The following is a 22,715-nucleotide window of genomic DNA, read 5'->3' as shown; positions in this document are numbered from 1 at the left end:
TGGGTTCAGGATAAGGTCTTTCTTCAGCGAAATTAAGGCCATGATTTTGTGCATCACCTGCTTCTCTTACCACCACTGTGTTTACACAGAAGACTGGATTTGGATATCCCTTTAGAAAATAATGACAAATTAATGTTCCACTTGAGCATCTCTGGCTGAAAATCACCATAAAAACAATTTTTTCCACATGATATCAATTCCTATTGGTGGATCTGTCACAGTGTATTTAGTTGAACAATGTTTCAGCCACAGTGTTTAAAAAAATATCCCAGAAATTCTAATGCTGAGAAACAGATTCTAGGATGGAATACCACACGATAAAATGTAAGGAAAATGAGGATACTTGCTGGAGGACTGACAGTAATACTGGTGATCACAAGGTGCTCTGGAAATTGTTGTCAACCCCAAGCCCTCCCTCTGATTACCACTTCAAATTATTTACCGTTAATCTGCAGTGCTGTCTCATGGCAAGTGGAGGATTTTGTCCTCACACACTGAGGACAAGGAGACAGTTTAAGAATTTTAAATAGATATAGAAAAGCAAGTATTTCCCCCCCATTCTAAAAGCCTTTTAAGAATCACAAATCAAGAATTCTCACATTCATCTACAATTTAATATAAAGCATTAGTGTTTCTATACCCACAACAAAACATGGACCTGCAGAAGTTTTCAAACAATCCTCCAGCAGCTTCATGCGGGTCTTCTGGAGCTCAGGGCTGTCCCATTCATCTTCATCAATTCCCCAGTACAGATCTATGACCTGGGGACCAACAGAGGACGCAGTGTTAATTCACCTGTAGGAAAACTCAATTGACACATAGGCTTTATTCTTATTCACAATATTAAGCTAATACGACTTCTAACTTTTCTCTTGGCAGCATGTTTTGCCTTTGAGAGGGAAAATGATTTTTAAGATCAATCTAAAGAGGTATTTTTTTTTTAATCCCATGATGGTTTGGGGATGAACACCATAATTTCTTTTTTTGTCCCTGATTATACTGTTGACATGGGCCCAGAGAAAATGAAATGTTAAATGTCAGAGGCTTTTCAGTGCAGGCTTTCATTATATTGAAATGGCAACAGGACTTCAGAAGTCTGAAAGGAGCTGGGATGTAGTTATTACATTATCTGAGATAAGGAACAGTGTGTTATTTTACACTGTGTCTCAATATGAGAAGGGAAAACCACAATGGGCATTCGCATATACTGACCCAAAGTTAAATAACTACATTTCTTTAAAAAAATAAAAGAAACCTATTATCCCATGGGGACATTTTGTTTATATCTGTTATCTCTAAGCCCCTAAGCAGCTCAGCTTTCATCAATACATACCTGAAAAAACGTGTATAGAAGACAATGAAAGGGATACCTTACAGAGAAGTGAGGATAATGGGATCCTCTGTCTCCTTACTTCAAAGGCGACAAGGAAAGATTCTGAGAATCTGTAAGAACTTGTACAATTACACTCTTTGAAAAATTTGCTATGGAGAGCAGTATGAGTTTCATTCCCTTTACTCAACTGCTATCTGCATAAGGTAAACGTTTCTAACTGTAGCTTTGAAGAATTCTTTTCCTTATTTCCTATAAGCAGAAAAAAGAACCCTCTCCTTACTGTTTGCAAGGCATCCAGTGAGATGGAGACCCAGGGCATGGATCCTCCAGTGTGCCCCAAGTACTATGTACTTCCCTTCTCTTGGCCAATGCCCCACGTAAGTGTCTGTACCAAAATCTTTGTCTATCTGCACTTGAATTTTTAGGTGGCTGATGGAGATATAATAGATTCTTTAAAAAATATTCCTATGGCCCAGGAAATGAGTTCTATAACATATGAAACTATGAGCACTTATTTTAGGGTTCTTGCTTTAATATCAAGAAAGGGGAACATCTGAGATATAACTTCACTGTCCAATATGAGAGCCATTAACTGTGGTTATCTAAAAGTTAATATAAACTAAAAGTCACTTCAAATGCTTATTAGTTACATGCAGTTACTGACTTTCATGTTAGAAAGTGCAGATATATTTATATATACTTCACCATCACAAAGTTTAAATGGACAGAACTGTAAATTACTGAACTTCATATACTGAAATTACTAAACAAGACATTTTTGACCATCTGCCAATAAACTGTTAAAATAAACACACGAATCTGCAATGTGAATGATAACTCGGCTGTGCCATACACAACAACCACACACAGAACCTGGTCCCCATCCTTTTGGCTGACACTGTTTGAGGATCTGAGGAAAGGTATGATTTAGAATAAATGAGATACAGAAATGGTAAAAATGAAAAGTTAATGTTACAAAAGCTATAAATATATACCTGCTATTCCAGTCAAACCTTTGTGACAGAAAATTATATAAAGTAATAATGATGTCATTGTAACTCATTAGATATTGTATGTATAATAACAATAGCACAAAAAGGGAGAAAAGGGAACAGGGCTATAAGGGAGTAGTCTTTCTATTGCTGAGTCACTTAAGTCATGTCTGACTCTGTGTGACCTCATGGACTGTAACCTGCCAGGCTCCTCTGTCCATGGGATTTCCCAGGCAAGAATACTGGCAAGGTTGCCATTTCCTTCTCCAGGGGATCTTTCTGATACAGAGACTGAACCCATGTCTCATGTTTTACAGGCAGATTCTTTACTACTGAGCCACCTAGATCACTGGAATTAACTTATTAGAATCTGCTTATGATTTATACTAACAAGATGTATATGCCTTAAAATAACTACAAAGAAAAATTACTCAAAAATGGTGAAAAAATCATTAAAGGAATTAAAATGTTAAACTAGAAAATAGTCATACACTGCAAAGCAAACAGAAATAGAGGAAAACAAATGACAAATATAGAGAATAAAAGTAAAATGACAGAAGTAAATCTCATCATGTCAATAATACCATTATGTCAATATATTAAGTGTGACTGATTTAAACAATACAAAGGCAGAGACTGATACTGGATAAAAGCAAGACGACAATATGCTTCTACAGGAGATATACATTGGGCAGATCAGTTAAACGGTGGAAAAGATTTATCACGCCAACACCAACCATAGGAAAGCTCACAGGGCTATTCTAATATCACAGAAAAGAAATTTTAAAACAATATAATTAGAGATGAAGAGGGACATTTTATAATAAGGGTAAATCCAAGAGGAAGATATAACAATTATAAATGTATGTGCAACAAACAAGTTCAGTTCAGTTCAGTCGCTCAGTCGTGTCCGACTCTTTGCGACCCCATGAATCGCAGCACGCCAGGCCTCCCTGTTCATCACCATCTCCCGGAGTTCACTCAGACTCACGTCCATCGAGTCCGGGATGCCATCCAGCCATCTCATCCTCGGTCGTCCTCTTCTCCTCCTGCCCCCAATCCCTCCCAGCGTCACAGTCTTTTCCAATGAGTCAACTCTTCTCATGAGGTGGCCAAAGTACTAGAGTTTCAGCTTTAGCATCAGTCCTTCCAAAGAAATCCCAGGGTTGATCTCCTTCAGAATGGACTGGTTGGATCTCCTTGCAGTCCAAGGGACTCTCGAGAGTCTTCTCCAACACCACAGTTCAAAAGCATCAATTCTTCAGAGCTCAGTCTTCTTCACAGTCCAACTCTCACATCCATACATGACCACAGGAAAAACCATAGCCTTGACTAGCCGCAACTTAGTCGGCAAAGTAATGTCTCTGCTTTTGAATATACTATCTAGGTTGGTCATAACTTTTCTTTCAAGGAGTAAGCGTCTTTTAATTTCATGGCTGCAGTCACCATCTGCAGTGATTTTGGAGCCCACAAAAATAAAGTCTGACACTGTTTCCCCATCTATTTCCCATGAAGTGATGGGACCAGATGCCATGATCTTTATTTTCTGAATGTTGAGCTTTGCCAACTTTTTCACTCTCCTCTTTCACTTTCATCAAGAGGCTTTTTAGCTCCTCTTCACTTTCTGCCTTAAGGGTGGTGTCATCTGCATATCCGACATTATTGATATTTCTCTGGGCAATCTTGATTCCAGCTTGTGTTTCTTCCAGTCAGCGTTTCTCACGATGTACTCTGCATATAAGTTAAATAAGCAGGGTGACAATATACAGCCTTGACGTACTCCTTTTCCTATTTGGAACCAGTCTGTTGTTCCATGTCCAGTTCTAACTGTTGCTTCCTGACCTGCATACAGATTTCTCAAGATGCAGGTCAGGTGGTCTGGTATTCCCATCTCTTTCAGAATTTTCCACAGTTTATTGTGACCCACAGAGTCAAAGGCTTTGGCATAGTCAATAAAGCAGAAATAGATGTTTTTCTGGAACTCTCTTGGTTTTTCCATGATCCAGCGGATGTTGGCAATTTGATCTCTGGTTCCTCTGCCTTTTCTAAAACCAGCTTGAACATCAGGGAGTTCACAGTTCACATATTGCTGAAGCCTGGCTTGGAGAATTTTGAGCTTCAGTATTCTTGCCTTGAGAACCCCATGAACAGTATGAAAAGGCAAAATGATAGGATACCAAAAGAGGAACTCCCCAGGTCATTAGGTGCCCAGTATGCTGCTGGAGATCAGTGGAGAAATAACTCCAGAAAGAATGAAGGGATGGAACCAAAGCAAAAACAATACCCAGTTGTGGATGTGACTGGTGATAGAAGCAAGGTCCGATGCTGTAAAGAGCAATATTGTATAGGAACCTGGAATGTCAGGTCCATGAATCAAGGCAAATTGGAAGTGGTCAAACAAGAGATGGCAAGGGTGAACGTCAACATTCGAGGAATCAGCGAAATAAAATGGACTGGAATGGGTGAATTTAACTCAGATGACCATTATATCTACTACTGCAGGCAGGAATCCCTCAGAAGAAATGGAGTAGCCATCATGGTCAACAAAAGAGTCCGAAATGCAGTACTTGGATGCAATCTCAAAAACGACAGAATGATCTCTGTTCATTTCCAAGGCAAACCATTCAATATTACAGTTATCCAAGTCTATGCCCCAACCAGTAATGCTGAAGAAGCTGAAGTTGAACGGTTTTATGAAGACCTACAAGACCTTTTAGAACTAACACCCAAAAAAGATATCCTTTTCGTTATAGGGGACTGGAATTCTAAAGTAGGAAGTCAAGAAACACCTGGAGTAACAGGCAAATTTGGCCTTGGAATGCGGAATGAAGCAGGGCAAAGACTAATAGAGTTTTGACAAGAAAATGCACTGGTCATAGCAAACACCCTCTTCCAACAACACAAGAGAAGACTCTGCACATGGACATCACCAGATGGTCAACACCGAAATCACACTGATTATATCCTTTGCAGCCAAAGATGGAGAAGCTCTATACAGTCAACAAAAACAAGACCAAGAGCTGACTGTGGCTCAGATCATGAACTCCTTATTACCAAATTCAGACTTAAATTGAAGAAAATAGGGAAAACCGCTAGACATTCAGGTATGACCTAAATCAAATTCCTTATGATTATACAGTAGAAGTGAGAAATAAATTTAAGGGCTTAGATCTGATAGAGTGCCTGATGAACTATCGAATGAGGTTCATGACATTGTACAGGAGACAGGGATCAAGACCATCCCCATGGAAAAGAAATGCAAAAAAGCAAAATGGCTGTCTGAGGAGGCCTTACAAATAGCTGTGAAAAGAAGAGAGGAGAAAAGCAAAGGAGAAAAGGAAAGATATAAGCGTCTGAATGCAGAGTTCCAAAGAATAGCAAGAAGAGATAAGACAGCCTTCTTCAGCAATCAATGCAAAGAAATAGAGGAAAACAACAGAATGGGAAAGACTAGAGATCTCTTCAAGAAAATTAGAGAGACCAAGGGAACATTTCATACAAGGATGGGCTCGATAAAGGACAGAAATGGTATGGACTTAACAGAAGCAGAAGATATTAAGAAGAGGTGGCAAGAATACATGGAAGAACTGTACAAAGAAGATCTTCACGACCCAGATAATCATGATGATGTGATCACTAATCTAGAGCCAGACATCTTGGAATGTGAAGTTAAGTGGGCCTTAGAAAGCATCAGTATGAACAAAGCTAGTGGAGGTGATGGAATTCCAGTTGAGCTGTTCCAAATCCTGAAAGATAATGCTGTGAAAGTGCTGCACTCAATATGCCAGCAAATTTGTAAAACTCAGCAGTGGCCACAGGACTGGAAAAGGTCAGTTTTCATTCCAATTCCAAAGATAGGCAATGCCAAAGAATGCTCAAACTACCACACAATTGCACTCATCTCACATGCTAGCAACAAACAAAGAACCTTAATATTCATGAGCCACAAACTGATAGCAGTGAAGGAGAAATTAACAATTCAACTGTAACAACTGGAGACTTGAATATCTCATTCAATAATTGGAAGAAGAACTAGAAAGAAGATCACCAAAATCCTAGAAGACTGAAGCAATACTTATAAACCAACTAGATCTAATATGTCTTAGGACAATCTAGCCAACAACAGAATGTACACTCTTAAGTCCACATAGAACATTCTCCAGGATAGAACATATGTTAGATCATAAAACAAGCCTCAATAACTTTAAACAGATTTAATTCATATAAAGTATGTTCTCTGAATACAATGGGATGGTATCAGAAATCAATAACAGAAACTTGGAAACTTCACAAGTATTTGGAAATTAACACTCCTAAGTAACCAATGAATCAAAGAAGAAATTACTAGGGAAATTAAAAATTACTTTGAGATGAATGAAAATGAAGATACGACATACTGAAACTATGAGATGCAAGTAAAGTAGTACTTAGAGGGAATTTAGAGCTGTAAACACCTATATAAAAATTAAGATTTTTAATAATTTCACTGAAGACAATAGGAAGAGGAGATCAAGGGCAAGCCAAAGCAAGCAGGAGGAAGGAAATAATAGATGGCAATGGAAATTAATGAAACAGAATAGAAAATTTAGTAAAAACAGTGAAACCAAAAATTGGTTCTTTGAAGAGATCAACAAAAGAGACAAAACTAACTGAATAGACCAAAAAAAAAAAAAAGCTATCTAAAATGTGGGGTGAAAGAGGCTATAACTACTAACCTTACAGAAATAAAAGAATTATTAGAGAATACTATGGACATCTGTGTGCCAATTAATTAGATCCCTTACATGAAATGGACAAATTCCTAGAGAGACACTGGCTATGTAAATTGACTCAAGATAGAATAGAAAATGTGAAGATATTTATGACAAGAGATTAAGTAGTAAGTTTTAAAAAGCTGCATAAAAAGAAAAGCCTAGGTTCAGATGGGTAAACTGGTGAATTCTACCAAATGTTTACAAAAGAATTTGTATCAATTATTCAGTCTACAAAAGAACATTCCTAAATTACTCTGAGACCAGTATGATCTTGGTACCACAGCTAGGCAAAAATATTATGAGGAAAATACAAAGCAACATCTCTTATGAAAATAAACATCCTCAACAAAAGTACTAAAATTCCTAACCTGGTAGCACGTAAGAATTATACAACACAACTAGGTGGGATTTATTCCATAAATGTAGGGTTGGTTTAGCATCAGAAAATCAACTAATGGGAGACACTACATATTAATAGAATAAAGGACAAAGCCAATATATTCAGCCTCAACAGATACAAAAAGGTTCCAACTAAATCCAATACCGCTTCGTGATTAAAAAAAAAAACAACACAACCCTCAACTAGTAATAGCAATCAACTTCTTCAACCTGAGTAAAGGGCATGTATTAAAGAAAAACATATCTAACATTATACTTAAGGAGCACTGAAAGCTTTCTACCTAAGATAGAAGCAGAAGAAAGATATCCAGTATTTCCACTTTTATTCTACACTATACTGGAGGTGGAGGTTCCAGCCAGGGCAACTGGGCAAGAAAAGAAATAAAATAAGTCCATAGAGGAAAGGAGAAAGCAGATCCACCTTTATTCATAGATCACAAAATCTTGTATATTGAAAATTCTAAGGAAACCACTAAAAAACTTATAACTAATGAGTTGTGCAAGGTTGTAGAATACAAGATCAATGTATAAAACCCAACTGTAAAACTCAATATTCAGAAAACTAAGATCATGGCATCCGGTCCCATCACTTCATGGCAAATAGATGGAGAAACCATGGAAACAGTGACAGACTTTATTTTCTTGGGCTCCAAAATCACTGCAGATGGTCACTGCAGCCATACTTAAAAAATTGCAAATAGAACTGCCTTATGACCCAGCAATCCCACTGCTGGGCATACACACTGAGGAAACCAGAATTGAAAGAGACACATGTACCCCAATGTTCATCGCAGCACTGTTTATAATAGCCAGGACATGGAAACAACTTAGATGTCCATCAGCAGATGAATGGATAAGAAAGCTGTGGTACATATACACAATGGAGTATTACTCAGCCGTTAAAAAGAATACATTTCAATCAGTTCTGATGAGATAGATGAAACTGGAGCCGATTATACAGAGTGAAGTAAGCCAGAAAGAAAAACACCAATACAGTATACTAACACATATATATGGAATTTAGAAAGATGGCAATGATGACCCTGTATGCAGGACAGCAAAAAAGACACAGATGTGTATAGCGGACTTTTGGACTCAGTGGGAGAGGGAGAGGGTGAGATGATTTGGGAGAATGGCATTGAAACATGTATAATATCATGTAAGAATCGAATTGCCAGTCTATGTCCGATGCAGGAATCGGCACGCTTGGGGCTGGTACGCGGGGATGACCCAGAGAGATGTTGTGGGGAGGGGGATGGGAGGGGGGTTCATGTTTGGGAACGCATGTACACCCGTGGTGGAATCATGTCAATGTATGGCAAAACCAATACAGAATTGTAAAGTTAAAAAAAAAAAAAGTCAATATTGTGGATTTAAAAAAAAAAAAAAATGGTGCTTGCTCCTTGGAGGAAAAGTAAGACCTGTGCTCTTAACCACTTTCAGGTCCAGTTCATCAATAATAGTTAAACACAAGACAATGGGTAAAGTTTAACACATATCTAGGTGAAATGAAATTATGAAAGACAACTTAGATATTTTCTTCTATTGAAATTTCTTTAAAGAGCTTTTAAGGTGTCTAAAGGGAAACAGATGGGGAAACAGTGTCAGACTTTATTTTTTGGGGCTCCAAAATCACTGCAGATGGTGACTGCAGCCATGGAATTAAAAGATGCTTACTCCTTGGAAGGAAAGTTTTGACCAACCTAGATAGCATATTGAAAAGCAGAGACATTACTTTGCCAACAAAGGTCCATCTAGTCAAGGCTGTGGTTTTTCCTGTGGTCATGTATGGATGTGAGAGTTGGACTGTGAAGAAAGCTGAGTGCCGAAGAACTGATGTTTTTGAACTGTGGTGTTGGAGAAGCCTCGTGAGAGTCCCTTGGAGAGCAAGGAAATCCAACCAGTCCATCCTAAAGGAAATCAGTCCTGAATATTCATTGGAAGGACTGATGCTGAAGCTGAAATCCAATACTATGGCCACCTGATATGAAGAACTGACTCACTGGAAAAGACCCCGTTGTTGGGAAAGATTGAAGGCAGGAGGAGAAGGAGACGACAGAGGATGAGATGGTTGGATGGCATCACCGACTCGATGGACATGAGTTTGAGTAAGCTCCAGGAGTTGGTGATGTACAGGGAAGCCTGGCCTGCTGCAGTCCATGGGGTGGCAAAGAGTCGGACATCACTGAGCAACTGAACCAAACTGTACTTCTATATACTAGCAAGAGAAATCGTAGATAAATAAAAAAGTCCATTTAAGAGCATGAGAAAGAATAAAAAGCACATAAATAAACTGAACAAAAGAAATGCAAATTTTACATTTTGAAAATTACAAAACACCATTGAAATACATCCCCTGTAAATGGATGGGGGGAGTAAATATTAAGATGGCAACACCTCTAGATAAAGCTATAGATTCAATGCAATCACTATAAAACTTCCAGCTGGCTTACAGAAATTGACAAGCTGATCCTAAAAATCATATGGAAGTTCAAGAGCCCCAGAACAACCAAAATAATCTTGCAAAAGGAGAATTAAGTTGGAAGACTCACATTTTCAGATTTCAAACTCAGTATGAAGCTACAACACAACTGCACTCATCACACACGCTAGTAAAGTCATGCTCAAAATTCTCCAAGCCAGACTTCAGCAATATGTAAACCATGAACTTCCAGATGTTCAAGCTGGTTTTAGAAAAGGCAGAGGAAACAGAAATCAAATTGCCAACATCCAATGAATCATCAAAAAAGCAAGAGAGTTCCAGAAAAACATCTATTTCTGCTTTATTGACTATGTCAAAGCCTTTGACTGTGTGGATCACAATAAACTGTGGAAAATTCTGAAAGAGATGGGACCACCTGACCTGCCTCTTGAGAAACCTGAATGCAAGTCAGGAAGCAACAGTTAGACATGGAACAATAGACACGGAACAACAGATTGGTTCCAAATAGGAAAAGGAGTACGTCAAGGCTGTATATTATCACCCTGCTTATTTAATTTATATGCAGAGTACATCATGAGAAATGGTGGACTGGAGGAAGCACAAGCTGGAATCAAGATTGTTGGGAGAAATATCAATAACCTCAGATATGCAGATGACACCACCCTTATGGCAGAAAGTGAAGAGGAACTGAAGAGCCTGTTGATGAAAGTGAAAGAGGAGAGTGAAAAAGTTGGCTTAATGCTCAACATTCAGAAAACTAAGATCATTGCATCCGGTCCCATCACTTCATGGCAAATGGGGAAACAGCGGCTGACTTTATTTTTCTGGGCTCCAAAATCACTGCAGATGGTGATTGCAGCCTTGAAAAAGACCCTGATGCTGGGAAAGACTGAGGGCAGGAGGAGAAGGGGATGACAGAGGATGAGATGGTTGGATGGCATCAACGACTCAATGGACATGGGTTTGGGTGGACTCCGGGAGTTGGTGATGGACAGGGAAGCCTGGCGTGCTCCATGAGGTTTATGGGGTCGCAGAGTCGGACACGACTGAGCAACTGAACTGAACTGATGAAACTACAATAATCAAGATAGTGTGATACTGGCATAGTGTATTCAATGAAATAAAATTAAATATCCAGAAACAAATTCTCACACTTATGGTCAACTAATTTCAACAAGGGTGGCAAAACAGTCAACAGTATTGCGATAACTGGACAATTACATGCAATAGATTGAGTTTTTATTCCTACCTCACACTATATATAAAAATTAACTAAAAACAGATCCTAAACATAAATTAAGAGTTAAAACTATAAAATCAGATTCTTATAGAAAACATCTTTGTGACCTTGATTTGACAATGATTTTTAAGATATGATTGCGAAGTTATAAATAAGTAAACTAAATTCGACTTCTCAAAATTTAAAAAAAATTGTGATTCGAAAGACACTAACAAGAAAGTGAAGAAGGTACCCTTAAAATGGAAGAAAATATTTGTAAATCATATTTGATAATAGGTTTGTATCTGGAATATATTAGGAACTCCTACAACTCAATAAGACAACCCATTTAAAAATAGTCAAAAGGTTTGGGAAAGCATGTACACCCGTGGTTGATTCATGTCAATGTATGGCAAAACCAATACAGAACTGTAAAGTAAAATAAAAAATAAATTAATTAAAAAAATAATAAAAAAAATAGTCAAAAGATCTGAGTGATATTTCTTCACAGAATATATTCAGATTGCCAATAAAAAATAATCTAATCAATGTTACCACATGAAAAGATAATTTCATTAGTCATCAGGGGGATTACAAATCAAAACTACAAGATAACACTTCATATCCACTAGGATAGCTATGATCAAAAAGACTGATAACAAGTGTTGATAAAGATGTGGAGCAATTACAAACCTCATGCACTGCTGGTAGGAATATAAACAGTGCAGCCACTTTAGAGAACAGTCAGGCAGTTCCCCAAATAATTGAACAGAACTACCATATGATCCAGCAAATTATTGTTGATATATACCCAAGAGAGATGAAAACCTACCTCTAGACAAAATATTTGTACATGAATGGTCATAACAGTAGTACTCATAATAGTCAAAAAGTGGAAACACTTCAAATGTCCAAAACGTGATCAACAGATAAATAAAAATGATATACATCACACAATGGGCTATGTTCTGGCAAGAAAAAAGTAATAAATACTGATACATGTTACAACATGGATGAGCCTTGAAAATGCTATCCTCAGGGAAAGAAGCTAGTCACAGAAGATCACCTGTTGCATGATTCCATTTACATGAAAGGTCTAGAACAGGCAAATCTATATGGTCAAAAAGTAGATTACTGGTTGTCCAGGGCTGGGAGGGAGGGGGATAGGGCAATTATGGAGTGATGCCAAAGGGATGGGATTTCTTCTTCGGATGATGGAAGTATTCTAAAATTGATTTTAGCAGTGATTACATAACTGTGAATATACTAAAAACACTGAATTGTATACTTTAAGTGGGCAAATTTTTATGATAGGTGAACTGAATTATATCTCAGTAATACTAAGCACATTTAGCTTGGACTGTGATTTTCTACAGGTCTTATAATTCCACCTCAAAGAACTGAAAGAACAGAAATGTTTAAATCATGCACCTAGTATATGAAGAGCTAAACAATAAATCTCAGTAAATGTGAACAAATGACCAGGGTAAAAGTCAAAACAAGGCATTCACTTATTTTTTAAATAGAAGCCTAAATGTCACAAGATTTACTTGCCATCTATAGGAGTCTTTTATAATAGTTTTTGCACCTGTTATTTCCTTAAAATTTGGCCACCACTGCCTTCACCCAGGCCTTCATAGGTACATGTATCCTTACTTCAACTGCACTGTTTAAAGAAAAGCTGGAAGTAACAGAATATTTAAATTGTTCTTTCTCAAATGTCTTTATAAGCAGAAAATGATGAAAAATAAAATCAAGCAACCATGAAGACAAGGAGGAAATAAATAAATGAAACATTTAGCTTATGCCACACAAAACACCATTATGGGCAAACAGAAATGCCATATATCCACATAATCAATAACTGGCAAGAAGTGGCTGGAACCCAAAGTGCTCAGAAAGACAAGATTTATCATATACTTTAAAAATTAAGTTTAGCTTCTGGCCTAATGTCCAGGCATTGCAGACACTAGAATCTAATTTACTATTTATTGGAATACTACCTTGTTGACAGCACATTTTATGTGCCTTTGCTTATTTCATCGTTAAATATAAAAGCTCAGGAAAGTAATTTGATTTTATCTTTTTTCACTTAAAACTATCTAACTTCTTTAAAAATATTCTTAGGGAAGCTAATTTATCATGCTCATTATAATGTGCTGAATTGGTCTGAAAACAAAAAAACCAGAAAATAAAAGCTCTAACAAATTTTACCAGTTGAAATCAGACACAATCATCTAAATACCAAGATTACCGAACAAACAATAAAGCAACTGTGTAAGAAACAAATAATAACCTTATGCTTTATCAAAATAAAAAGTCAAATTTCAATTTATAATGGCTTCACATTAAGAGCCTTTGAAATATTTTCCAAAATATTTTCCTTCTCAATTTCCCCAAGCTGTAGGACACTGTGTGTGTGTTCAGCTGCTCAGTAGTGTCTGACTCTTTGCAGCCCCATGGGCTGTAGTGTGCCAGGCTCCTCTGCCCATGGAATTTTCCAGGCAAGAATACTGGAGTGGGGGGCCATTTCCTACTCCAGGGGATCTTCCCTACCCAGGACTCTTGTGTCTCCTGCACTGGCAGGCAGATTCTTACCTCTAGTGCCCCCTGGGAAGCCATATGACGCTGCTGCTGCTGCTAAGTCGCTTTAGTTGTGCCCAACTCTATGCGACCCCATAGACGGCAGCCCACCAGGCTCCCCGTCCCGGGGATTCTCCAGGCAAGAACACTGGAGTGGGTTGCCATTTCCTTCTCCAGTGCATGAAAGTGAAAAGTGAAAGTCAAGTCGCTCAGTCGTGTCTGACTCTTAGTGACCCCATGGACTGCAGCCCACCAGGCTCCTCCGTCCATGGGATTTTCCAGGCAAGAGTACTGGAGTGGGGTGCCATTGCCTTCTCCATATGACACTATCTGAATGCAAAAACATGTAACTACAGAGACAGCATGACTGGTTCTGGTGTTGAACAAACACGGTGCTAAGATGGAGGCTGCCTCTCAAAGGTATTACCATGGGAGGCTACACACTCACTCTGATGATTCTGCCCTTACCTAGGACATTTCCTCTGTAGGAATTATCTTGTTTTGTACTGGAAAAAACTCACGTTACTTTATAGTTAGGAGTTTGTTTCTATTAAAATAGTATTTCTCTAGTCTTACTGGCCTTTACATTTATAAGACATGATTTAAAAAATTTAATTGGAGGATAACTGCTTTATAATGTTGTGTTGGTTTCTGCCACACATCAATATGAACCAGCCATAGGTATACATGCATTCTTATGCCTTAGACTAGGTTTGTCAGATACTGTTTCCAGTGATAAGCTACTGTATATGGATCTGGAAATTCTTACTCTGGTTAAGAGTGACCTTCCCCAGATGCATGGGATACAAGAAAGGGGGGGGGGCCGGGAAACTGGCTGGAACAGAACCAACTTTGGGTTTTTCACTCAGGCACGTTATTTGTAGTCACTTTTATTAGAACTATTGCAAATGCTGATGACTCAGTGAGAGTGAAGTCGCTCAGTCGTGTCTGACTCTTTGCAACCCCGTGGACTGTAGCCTACTACGCTCCTCTGTCCATGGGATTTTCCGGGCAAGAGCACTGGAGTGGACTGCCATTTCCTTCTCTAGGAAGGGATCTTCCTGACCCAGGGGTCGAACCCAGGTCTCCCACACTGTAGGGAGATGCTCTACCATCTGAGCTACCAGGCAAGTCTCTTAGGCCACCTGCAGTTTTTCTCTTGGTCAAGTGTTATCTGACTAGGATAGATGGGGGCATGACTAAGGTATCCCGATTTCTGAGAAAATCAGGTCCTAAATCAAGCATAAGAACAGGCTGGCCCCAGTGGTCATATACGCTCCCCAGAAAGAGGATCCAATAGCATGAATGAGGATAATGTTTCATTCAAAGCCTCACAAAGATGACTAACTCCTCAGATCTGATGCCTCTGTGTCTTGGGAGATGCGGCCTCGGGACAGTCCTAACAACGAATGGTAATATGATGGTAAGCAAGAACTAAACACTCAACTAAGGCAGAACCTCTGACTATTTAAGGCTTAATAAACTTGGGGACACAAAGAAGGTACCGGAAGTTGTTGAAGGCAGAGAAGAAGCTGCAGGTCAGGAGCCCCATGCATCGATGTTGAGACCAAGCTGGGGAAACTCACTGCATAAAGGAACCTTAGCCAGGGTGCAAAGAGACACCGACTTCCTTCAGGGGCAGAGCACTTGACCACAGGCAAATGATATGCCTGAGTGAAAGACCCAAGGATGGCTCTGCTTTGTCTGGGGAATATCAGCCACCACTATACAGGAGTGACCTGCTGTGCACACCCATGCTTGTATCACTGCTGCTGCTGCTGCTGCTAAGTCGGTTTCCTAAATCATCTCCCTGCTCCCCTTCTTGCTCCTTCTCATCCACTCACTACCCTACAGGCAGAGGAATCTTTTTAAAATGCAAATCTGATGCCCTAGTTAAGATTTCCTTTCATTCTAAGAGACACTACACAGAATAACTTACTTACTCCTTAAAACATAGGAATAGGCAGAAATATTATCCCTATTTTGTAAATGAAAAGGCTGAGGCCCAGAGAAGTAACTTGCTCACAATCACACAGGTAGCAAGCAGCATATGTGGGGTTTGAAGCTGGGCTGCTAACATTGCTTTATAGCACTTTCCAGGCTTATGCTCCCTATCACTCGAAGACAGAGTCTAGAAACCTGATTTATGAGACCCTGCATGAGCTAAGCTGTGCTTAGTCGCTCAGTCGTGTCCAACTCTGTGTGACCTCATGGACTGTAGCCGGCCCAGGCTCCTCTGTCCATGGGGATTCTCCTCCAACTTCACCTTATACCATGTTGTCACTCATGGGTCATGTTCCAGCTGTATATTCCTCACACACATTTGTACAACACGTGTATACACATTTATATATGCACATAGACTTACATATATACAGGTATAAATTATATACCTAAACATTTATATACATTTTCATGAATATATAAGAGGCTTTTTGGTACACTAATTAACACAGACCGTAGGGCCAAATAGCACTGATTCACATTCTGACTCTGCCACTTATTAGTTGTGGGATCTCTAATAGTTACTTTCAATATTTCTAAGTGTCCTTACCTAACAAAATGCAAAGATAGAATTTATCTCCTAGGTTCCTCGGAAAGATTAAACAAGTTAATATACATACTGCACTTAGAATAAGTGCCTGGCAGGCAGTGAGGGCTACATAAAGTTCCTTCCCAAATTTGCTTATGAAAATATGTTCCTTTTGCCAGAAATGGTCTTATTAACCCAGCCTTCAGAATTTGGCACAGACTGGTGCCAGTTCCTCAGCTGGCCTTCCTGTGCCTCTAGGTTCCACGAGGCATCCCCATCATGCGTGCCCCGAGCTCTGTGCATTTCTTCTGCCGCAAGCACCACCCCAGTCGGCATCATGATGACTGTATTCTCTGTGAGACTGTAAACTCCCTGAGGGCAGGGGCTAGGTGTGTTTTCAGCACTAGAGTATCTTCTGCATGCACAACTTGGCCTAGGCAGAGCAGAGGCTCAATAAATGTCTGTGAATAAATGAGTGAAGCCCATGGGGCCCAACTGCCATCACCTGCCCTGGGGATGTGGGGTAGACATTATGAGGAAGTAAGACAGGAGTCTGGACCTGAAGGCTACGGGCACAGGAGACTGTTCTTCAGAGGGGGTATCTAGAGGCACCTCTAGATAGAGCAGCAATGACAGAAAGGTGATGTGGCCTGCCAATACAGACAGAAGGTCGAGGCATCATAATTTTGGGAGCTGAGAGGAAACAAGATTGGGCTGAAGAAACACTTTGCTTTATAGATAAGAAAACTGGGCTTCAGTTACTTTGTCAGTTGTTTATAACTGCTTATTGACAGAGCAGACCTCTTAAATCAATGTTCTTCAACTGTGCAAAGACTTGTTAAAAGGTCTCCTCTCCTTTCTATAAGAAATAGAAAATAAGGATGGAAAGAAATAGCTACCATGTGTTCAGAGTTTGAGAAAGACTTCATGGTGATTGGAGCTGACTGGCTTACTTAAGTGTCACCTGGAAATGGGGCTCTCTCATTCTGTTTATTGAGGGACTGATCCTCTTGGGTGATTTCCAGAGTTTGTGTAAGGGATAGTCACAATTTAGCAGAGTTACATGTTCAGCAAAGTACAGTTCCTCCAATAAATTCTGGAGTTTCCCACAATGCCACTGCTCTACAGAAGATCAGCTATGTGCACAAAGTAAAGGAGGAACAAAAATCCTGTCTTGGGAAGTCAGGCCTGAGAATTCTAGAGGAGCCATTCCATACTGCAGAAATGTTGAGCCAGTATTTAAAATTCAGCTGGAGCAAGGAAGGTCAATGATGACATAATGCTTTTCTTTCCTTTTATCACCTCTACTATCTACTAATCTTCCTTTCCCCCTTTATATAAACTGGCTTATGGATGGGAGCAGGATGATGTAACACGGATATAAGAGTTTTACAGAATAGCAATCTTGGTAAGACCTGCCCAGGCTTTGACAGACAGAACCGAAATGCAAAGCAAGCTAGACAAATTGAAGTGCTGGCCTGAGTGACATGATGTGTGATTCAATAAGGGGAGATGCATTTCACTTTAGAAAGAAGCACACACTTGATTAATGGAAAATGGAAAAGGAGTGATTAGTTGACAATTTGGAGAAAGGACCAAGGGCATGACAACACATCCTGTCAATTACAAAGCCCATGATGTATTTTGGCAACTCAGAAAGCAAAATGCATTTTGAGATTCTTGAGCAGGCAGACAGTCAGGAGGAAAAAATGAATATAGAGGAGACTGGGCTCAACTGAACTTGAGGTGGTGGTGGAAGAAGGTGCAGTAGAGGAAAAGCATGTCAACACAACTGATGATGGACCCTCAGTGTAAGACTAAGGAATTGATTGGTTCAGTAATTATTAGTAAGGTCAAACTAATATAAGACTCACATAATTTCACTGACCTGTGTACATCTTGGATGGACACAGAGAATATAACTTCTTTATTTTGTCTAAAGTTGGTTTGGTCTGCTGTCTAAGTCTCTGTCCTCTGGTTATCAGGATAAAATGAGCTTCTGTTCTATTCAGTTTAAACCCTAGTTTGAATTGATATTTGCAAGGACTCTTTACTAAGTGCTTATTCTTTTTTGAATCAAGATTCTGACTCTTGGAAAAACCGCAGCTTCCCCACCCCCTCCTTCTTCTCCTAAGATGATGTCTGGGTGGCCTCATATCCTGAAAGGGAAAAATGGATCACCGGGCCACAGTCCCAGGTGACGGCCATCACTGGCAGCTCGGCTGCTTGGGGCAGCTCTAACCTAGGTACACTGGCCTTTCCCTCTCAGATAGGTCAGAGCCTCGTACTACCCTGCAGCCAACTGTGGCCACCCTGCCCTGCTGAGGATGAGAAGTCCAGGCCTTGGGCCCACCCTCCATCCAGTGTTTCCACCCTAGGAGAGGTGTGGTCACCTCTCCCTGTCCTCAAGAATAACAGTAGCTCTGCCTCAGCATATGTGATACACGGTAATCGAGGGCAGCTTGAGAAGGTAAATCTCATGGCCTCCTGTTGCCATGGCCATCTGTGGCCACATCTGGGTCTGCTGGCAGAGGTAGGGGCAGAGCGGGAACTGCTGTGAGGCCAACTCCTTCCAGAGTCCTAAGCAGAGAGCAGAGGCAAGCTGTTCTCATTTATCTAACCCACCTCCCCTTTTCTGAAGCCTAATTCCGAGAAAGGGGATGGGCTAGCAAGTCTACTGAACTCTGCCCCTCTGTCTCCTTCATCATTTTCCTAGAGACCGCGTCAGGTGGGTCCTAGCTCTGCCTTACTGACAAGCTGGGCCTTCTTCTCTACGTAGCAGATCTCCAGGGTCAGAGTCCTCAGTGCTGACTTAAATAAGTGATTTAAGGAATTTAGACCTATCTTCTTACAAGCTAATAGTGTGACTTCCAAGGTTTTTGTCTGGCTGCATAAGCCTTTCTTGTGTACAAGACATATTTCTTGAATATTCTTCCTATTCATATTCCTTCTGCACCAGACACAAAGCACCACCCCTCAGACAGATGTCTTGATCAAAGGCCTTTTACCATATTAAAAAACGGCAAAGGAAAAATGCATGTGAATAATTTCATTATGCCAGCTTCTTAATCAAGAGAAAGACTTAAAAGATGGATTAAAACAAAAAGAACATTGGTTAAGTGCTTTCCACATGCCTGGTATGCTGTATCCTCTCGCTGAATTCTCATAACAATCCTGGAAGATAAGTACTATCCCATTCATTTTTCAGAGGGGTCAGCTGTGTGGCAAAATGATCAAACAATTTCCCCAGACTCACAGGATAATTTGCAGACCTAGAATCTGAGTTCGTCTTTCTAACAGAAAAACATATGCTATTTCCACTGTATCCCATAAATTATGTAAAGTGTTATATCCTACTGAATACAAAGCATCACCAGTCGTAGGCTGCTCTAATATTGTACATTCCACTAAAAAAGAAATGCACTGTCAATTACACCATGACACACTATTTGTAAGACAAATACTAATTTCTGAGATGAAAAAACATGCAATGAATGAATGAAATTTGGTAAATACAGTTCAAAGAAGATTATGTGAGTAGCTGCTGTGTACAGTCTGGATCAGAACACACCACCATCCAGGGTAAGGAAAGATCAAGAAAATGTTACCACAGACATTCAGCTATCAAGATATGGAAGCCTGAGTAAAGACAGAGCCCTGTGAAATCAAAAGACACGGCGAACTACTAGGAAACACTATGTCCAGTGAATCAAAGGGAACAGCTATTTGGATCTAGGTTGTAAAGGGTGTAGAATGGACTGTGAGCCAAGATTTTAAAGTCTGGAAGACTGAGGAATGGTAACAACTGGGAAACTGGGCAAAGGGAGAAAGATGGGTTCCATTTTTGATACTTTAACATCAAAGAACAATTCAATTCTGTTCAGTTGCTCAGTTGTGTCCGAATCTGTGACCCCACGGACTGCAGCACACCAGGCTTCCTTATCCATCACCACCTCCCAGAGCTTGCTCAAACTCTTGTCTATCGAGTTGGTGATGCCATCCAACCATCTCACCCTCTGTTGTCCCCTTCTCCTCTTGCCTTCAATCTTTCCCAGCATCAGGGTCTTTTCAAAGGAGTCAGTTCTTTGCTTCAGGTGGCCTAAGTATTGGAGCTTCAGCTTTGGCATCAGACCTTCCCAATGACTATTCGGGACTGATTTCCTTTAGGATTGACTGGTTTGATCTCCTTGCAGTTCAAGGGACTCTCAAGAGTCTTCTCCAACATCATAGTCCAAAAGCATCAATTTTTCAGTGCTCAGCTTTCTTTATGGTCCAACTCTCACATCCATATGTGACTACTGGAAAAACCATAGCTTTGACTAGATGGACCTTTGTTGGCAAAGTAATGTCTCTGCGTTTTACTATGCTTCCTAGGTTGGTCACAGCTTTTCTTCCAAGGAGCAAGTGTCTTTTAATATGGCTGCAGTCACTATCTGCAGTGATTTTGGAGCCCAAGAAAATAAAGTCTGCCACTGTTTCCATTGTTTCCCCATCTATTTGCCATGAAGTGATGGGACAGGATGCCAGATCTTGGATTTTTGACTGTTGAGCTTTAAGCCAGCTTTTTCCACTCTCCTCTTTCCCTTTCATTAAGAGACTCTTCAGTTCCTCTTCATTTTCTGCCATAAGGATGGTGTCATCTGCATATCTGAGGTTATTGATGTTTCTCCTGGCAATCTTGATTCCAGCTTGTGCTTCATCCAGCCCAGCCTTTCTCATGATATACTCTGTATATAAGTTAAATAAACAGGGTGACAATATACAGCCTTGATGTACTCCTTTGCCAATTTTGAACCAGTCTGTTGTTCCATGTCTGATTCTAACTGTTGATTCTTGACCTGCATATAGATTTCTCAGAAGGCAGGTAAGGTGGTCTGGTATTCCCATCTCTTTAAGAATTTTCCACAGTTTGTTGTGATCCACACAGTCAAAGGCTTTAGCATAGTCAACAAAGCAGAAGCATATGTAATTACCTTCCTGTAACTCTAGAGAGGAGTGGGTAGAGATGCTGACATGGGGCTCACTCACACAGGCACCAGCTTAAGAAGATGACATCTAACTGGGGGTCTAGAGATGAAAAAAGGCAGATAGGTCTGGACCTGTGCTGCCAAAGGAGATATGAAGAGATGGAACCTCAAGCAAAGAAGAGAAAATCCTAGACCAAAGCACCTTCACCAAGGATGAGCACTGGTCACTCAAGCAATACCACAATGTCAATGTGGGGCAGAGAGCAGGTTTGGCAAGGTCTTCCTGCTGACTGGAGCTGCAGAGTTCACTCACACTTCCCTACACACTAGGAACTCAACACTTGCCTGGCGGAGAGAAGGAAAAGGCCAGCCCAGGAGTTCCTGCTCTGAGACCAAGTTGTTACAGATAATTGCAAGAGTTTTTTGGGAAATTAAAAAAAAAATCCATATTTAGCAACACTGAAATAGGTAACAAATGGCACTTATCAAGACAAGGACTGTTCATCTAATACGGGGAAATAAGCATTTCCATCACCTTCCTCTTTTAATTTCAAGTAAATTTAAGTCTTAAGATAGCAGGCAAACGAACTGCTTGACCATAAGCTTTAGTCTGTTGCCTCATTTAGTTACTTAGTCCCAATTCCACAGCATATTTGAAAGTTGCATTAACTATTTCAGGTTATGAACCTGACAACTGTAGAAAGCTGCTCACCATCCAGTTCTACAAGAATTAAGTCATTAGCCACTGGAGTCACTGACCTTCAACACACCCTGAAAGGAGACTGGAGCCCTTTGTATTCTGGGGAACCTGGTGGGACAGGCCTTCATATAAATTTTATGAACCTGGATTTTTGCATCTTTCTATAGTTAGAAAAGCAGTAAAGTCATTAATTAAGATACCTGTTCCTGGTGACCAGAAGCAACCTTCTACTGAGATGCATGGTTTATTGCATGCTCATTACTTTGCCAAAATCACAGATGTACCCATTTCTCCCTTACCTCTTGGAACAGTTTCTCAGAGCTCTCTGAGAGGCTGTCTCCTGGGCTACAGTCCGCAGTAAGACACCAAAAAACATGATTCAGGGCTTTTACACTGTGTGTGTGTGTTCTGTTGTTGTTGACATACTCTACTGATGCAGTGTCCCAAAGTGATCAAATATGAGTTACTAATGTGACTAGTGAAAAACTATTTTCTGAATCATCATCTAGATTTTTTTAAAACATGTTCAAATGAATTTCCATCCTCACTGCAGCTCCTCTAATGAAGTCTCTCCATCACCTGCAGCAGGACACATCCCTGGGCTCTCCTCCCTGTTAGAATGGCCTCACCCTGACCACTCCCTCTCGAACTTCACAGACCCGCATGGAAGCCACTGACCACATACGGCTGCTGAGCACCTGAAATGTGGCCAGTCTGAATCACGATGTGTTATGAGTATAAAATATACACTGGACTTTGAAGACTTAGTGTGAAAAAAGGATATAGGATAAC

The 22,715-nt window shown here is 40.0% G+C and overlaps 1 protein-coding gene across 1 annotated transcript in view; it reads right to left on the bottom strand.

Moving 5' to 3' along the window:
* NWD2 (NACHT and WD repeat domain containing 2) overlaps window positions 1-22,715 on the bottom strand; it is a 250,139-nt gene that overhangs the window by 106,052 nt on the left and 121,372 nt on the right. The window contains exon 3 of the mRNA XM_040237996.1: window positions 645-761. Coding sequence (XP_040093930.1) covers window positions 645-761 — 117 coding nt within the window. The remainder of the gene's footprint in view (window positions 1-644; window positions 762-22,715) is intronic.

The sequence above is a fragment of the Oryx dammah genome, unplaced genomic scaffold, assembly GCF_014754425.2.
Source record: "Oryx dammah isolate SB20612 unplaced genomic scaffold, SCBI_Odam_1.1 HiC_scaffold_3, whole genome shotgun sequence".
Lineage (NCBI taxonomy): Eukaryota > Metazoa > Chordata > Mammalia > Artiodactyla > Bovidae > Oryx > Oryx dammah.
The sequence above is the reverse complement of the archived record's forward strand: the minus strand, read 5'-3'. Positions and strand labels throughout refer to the sequence as shown.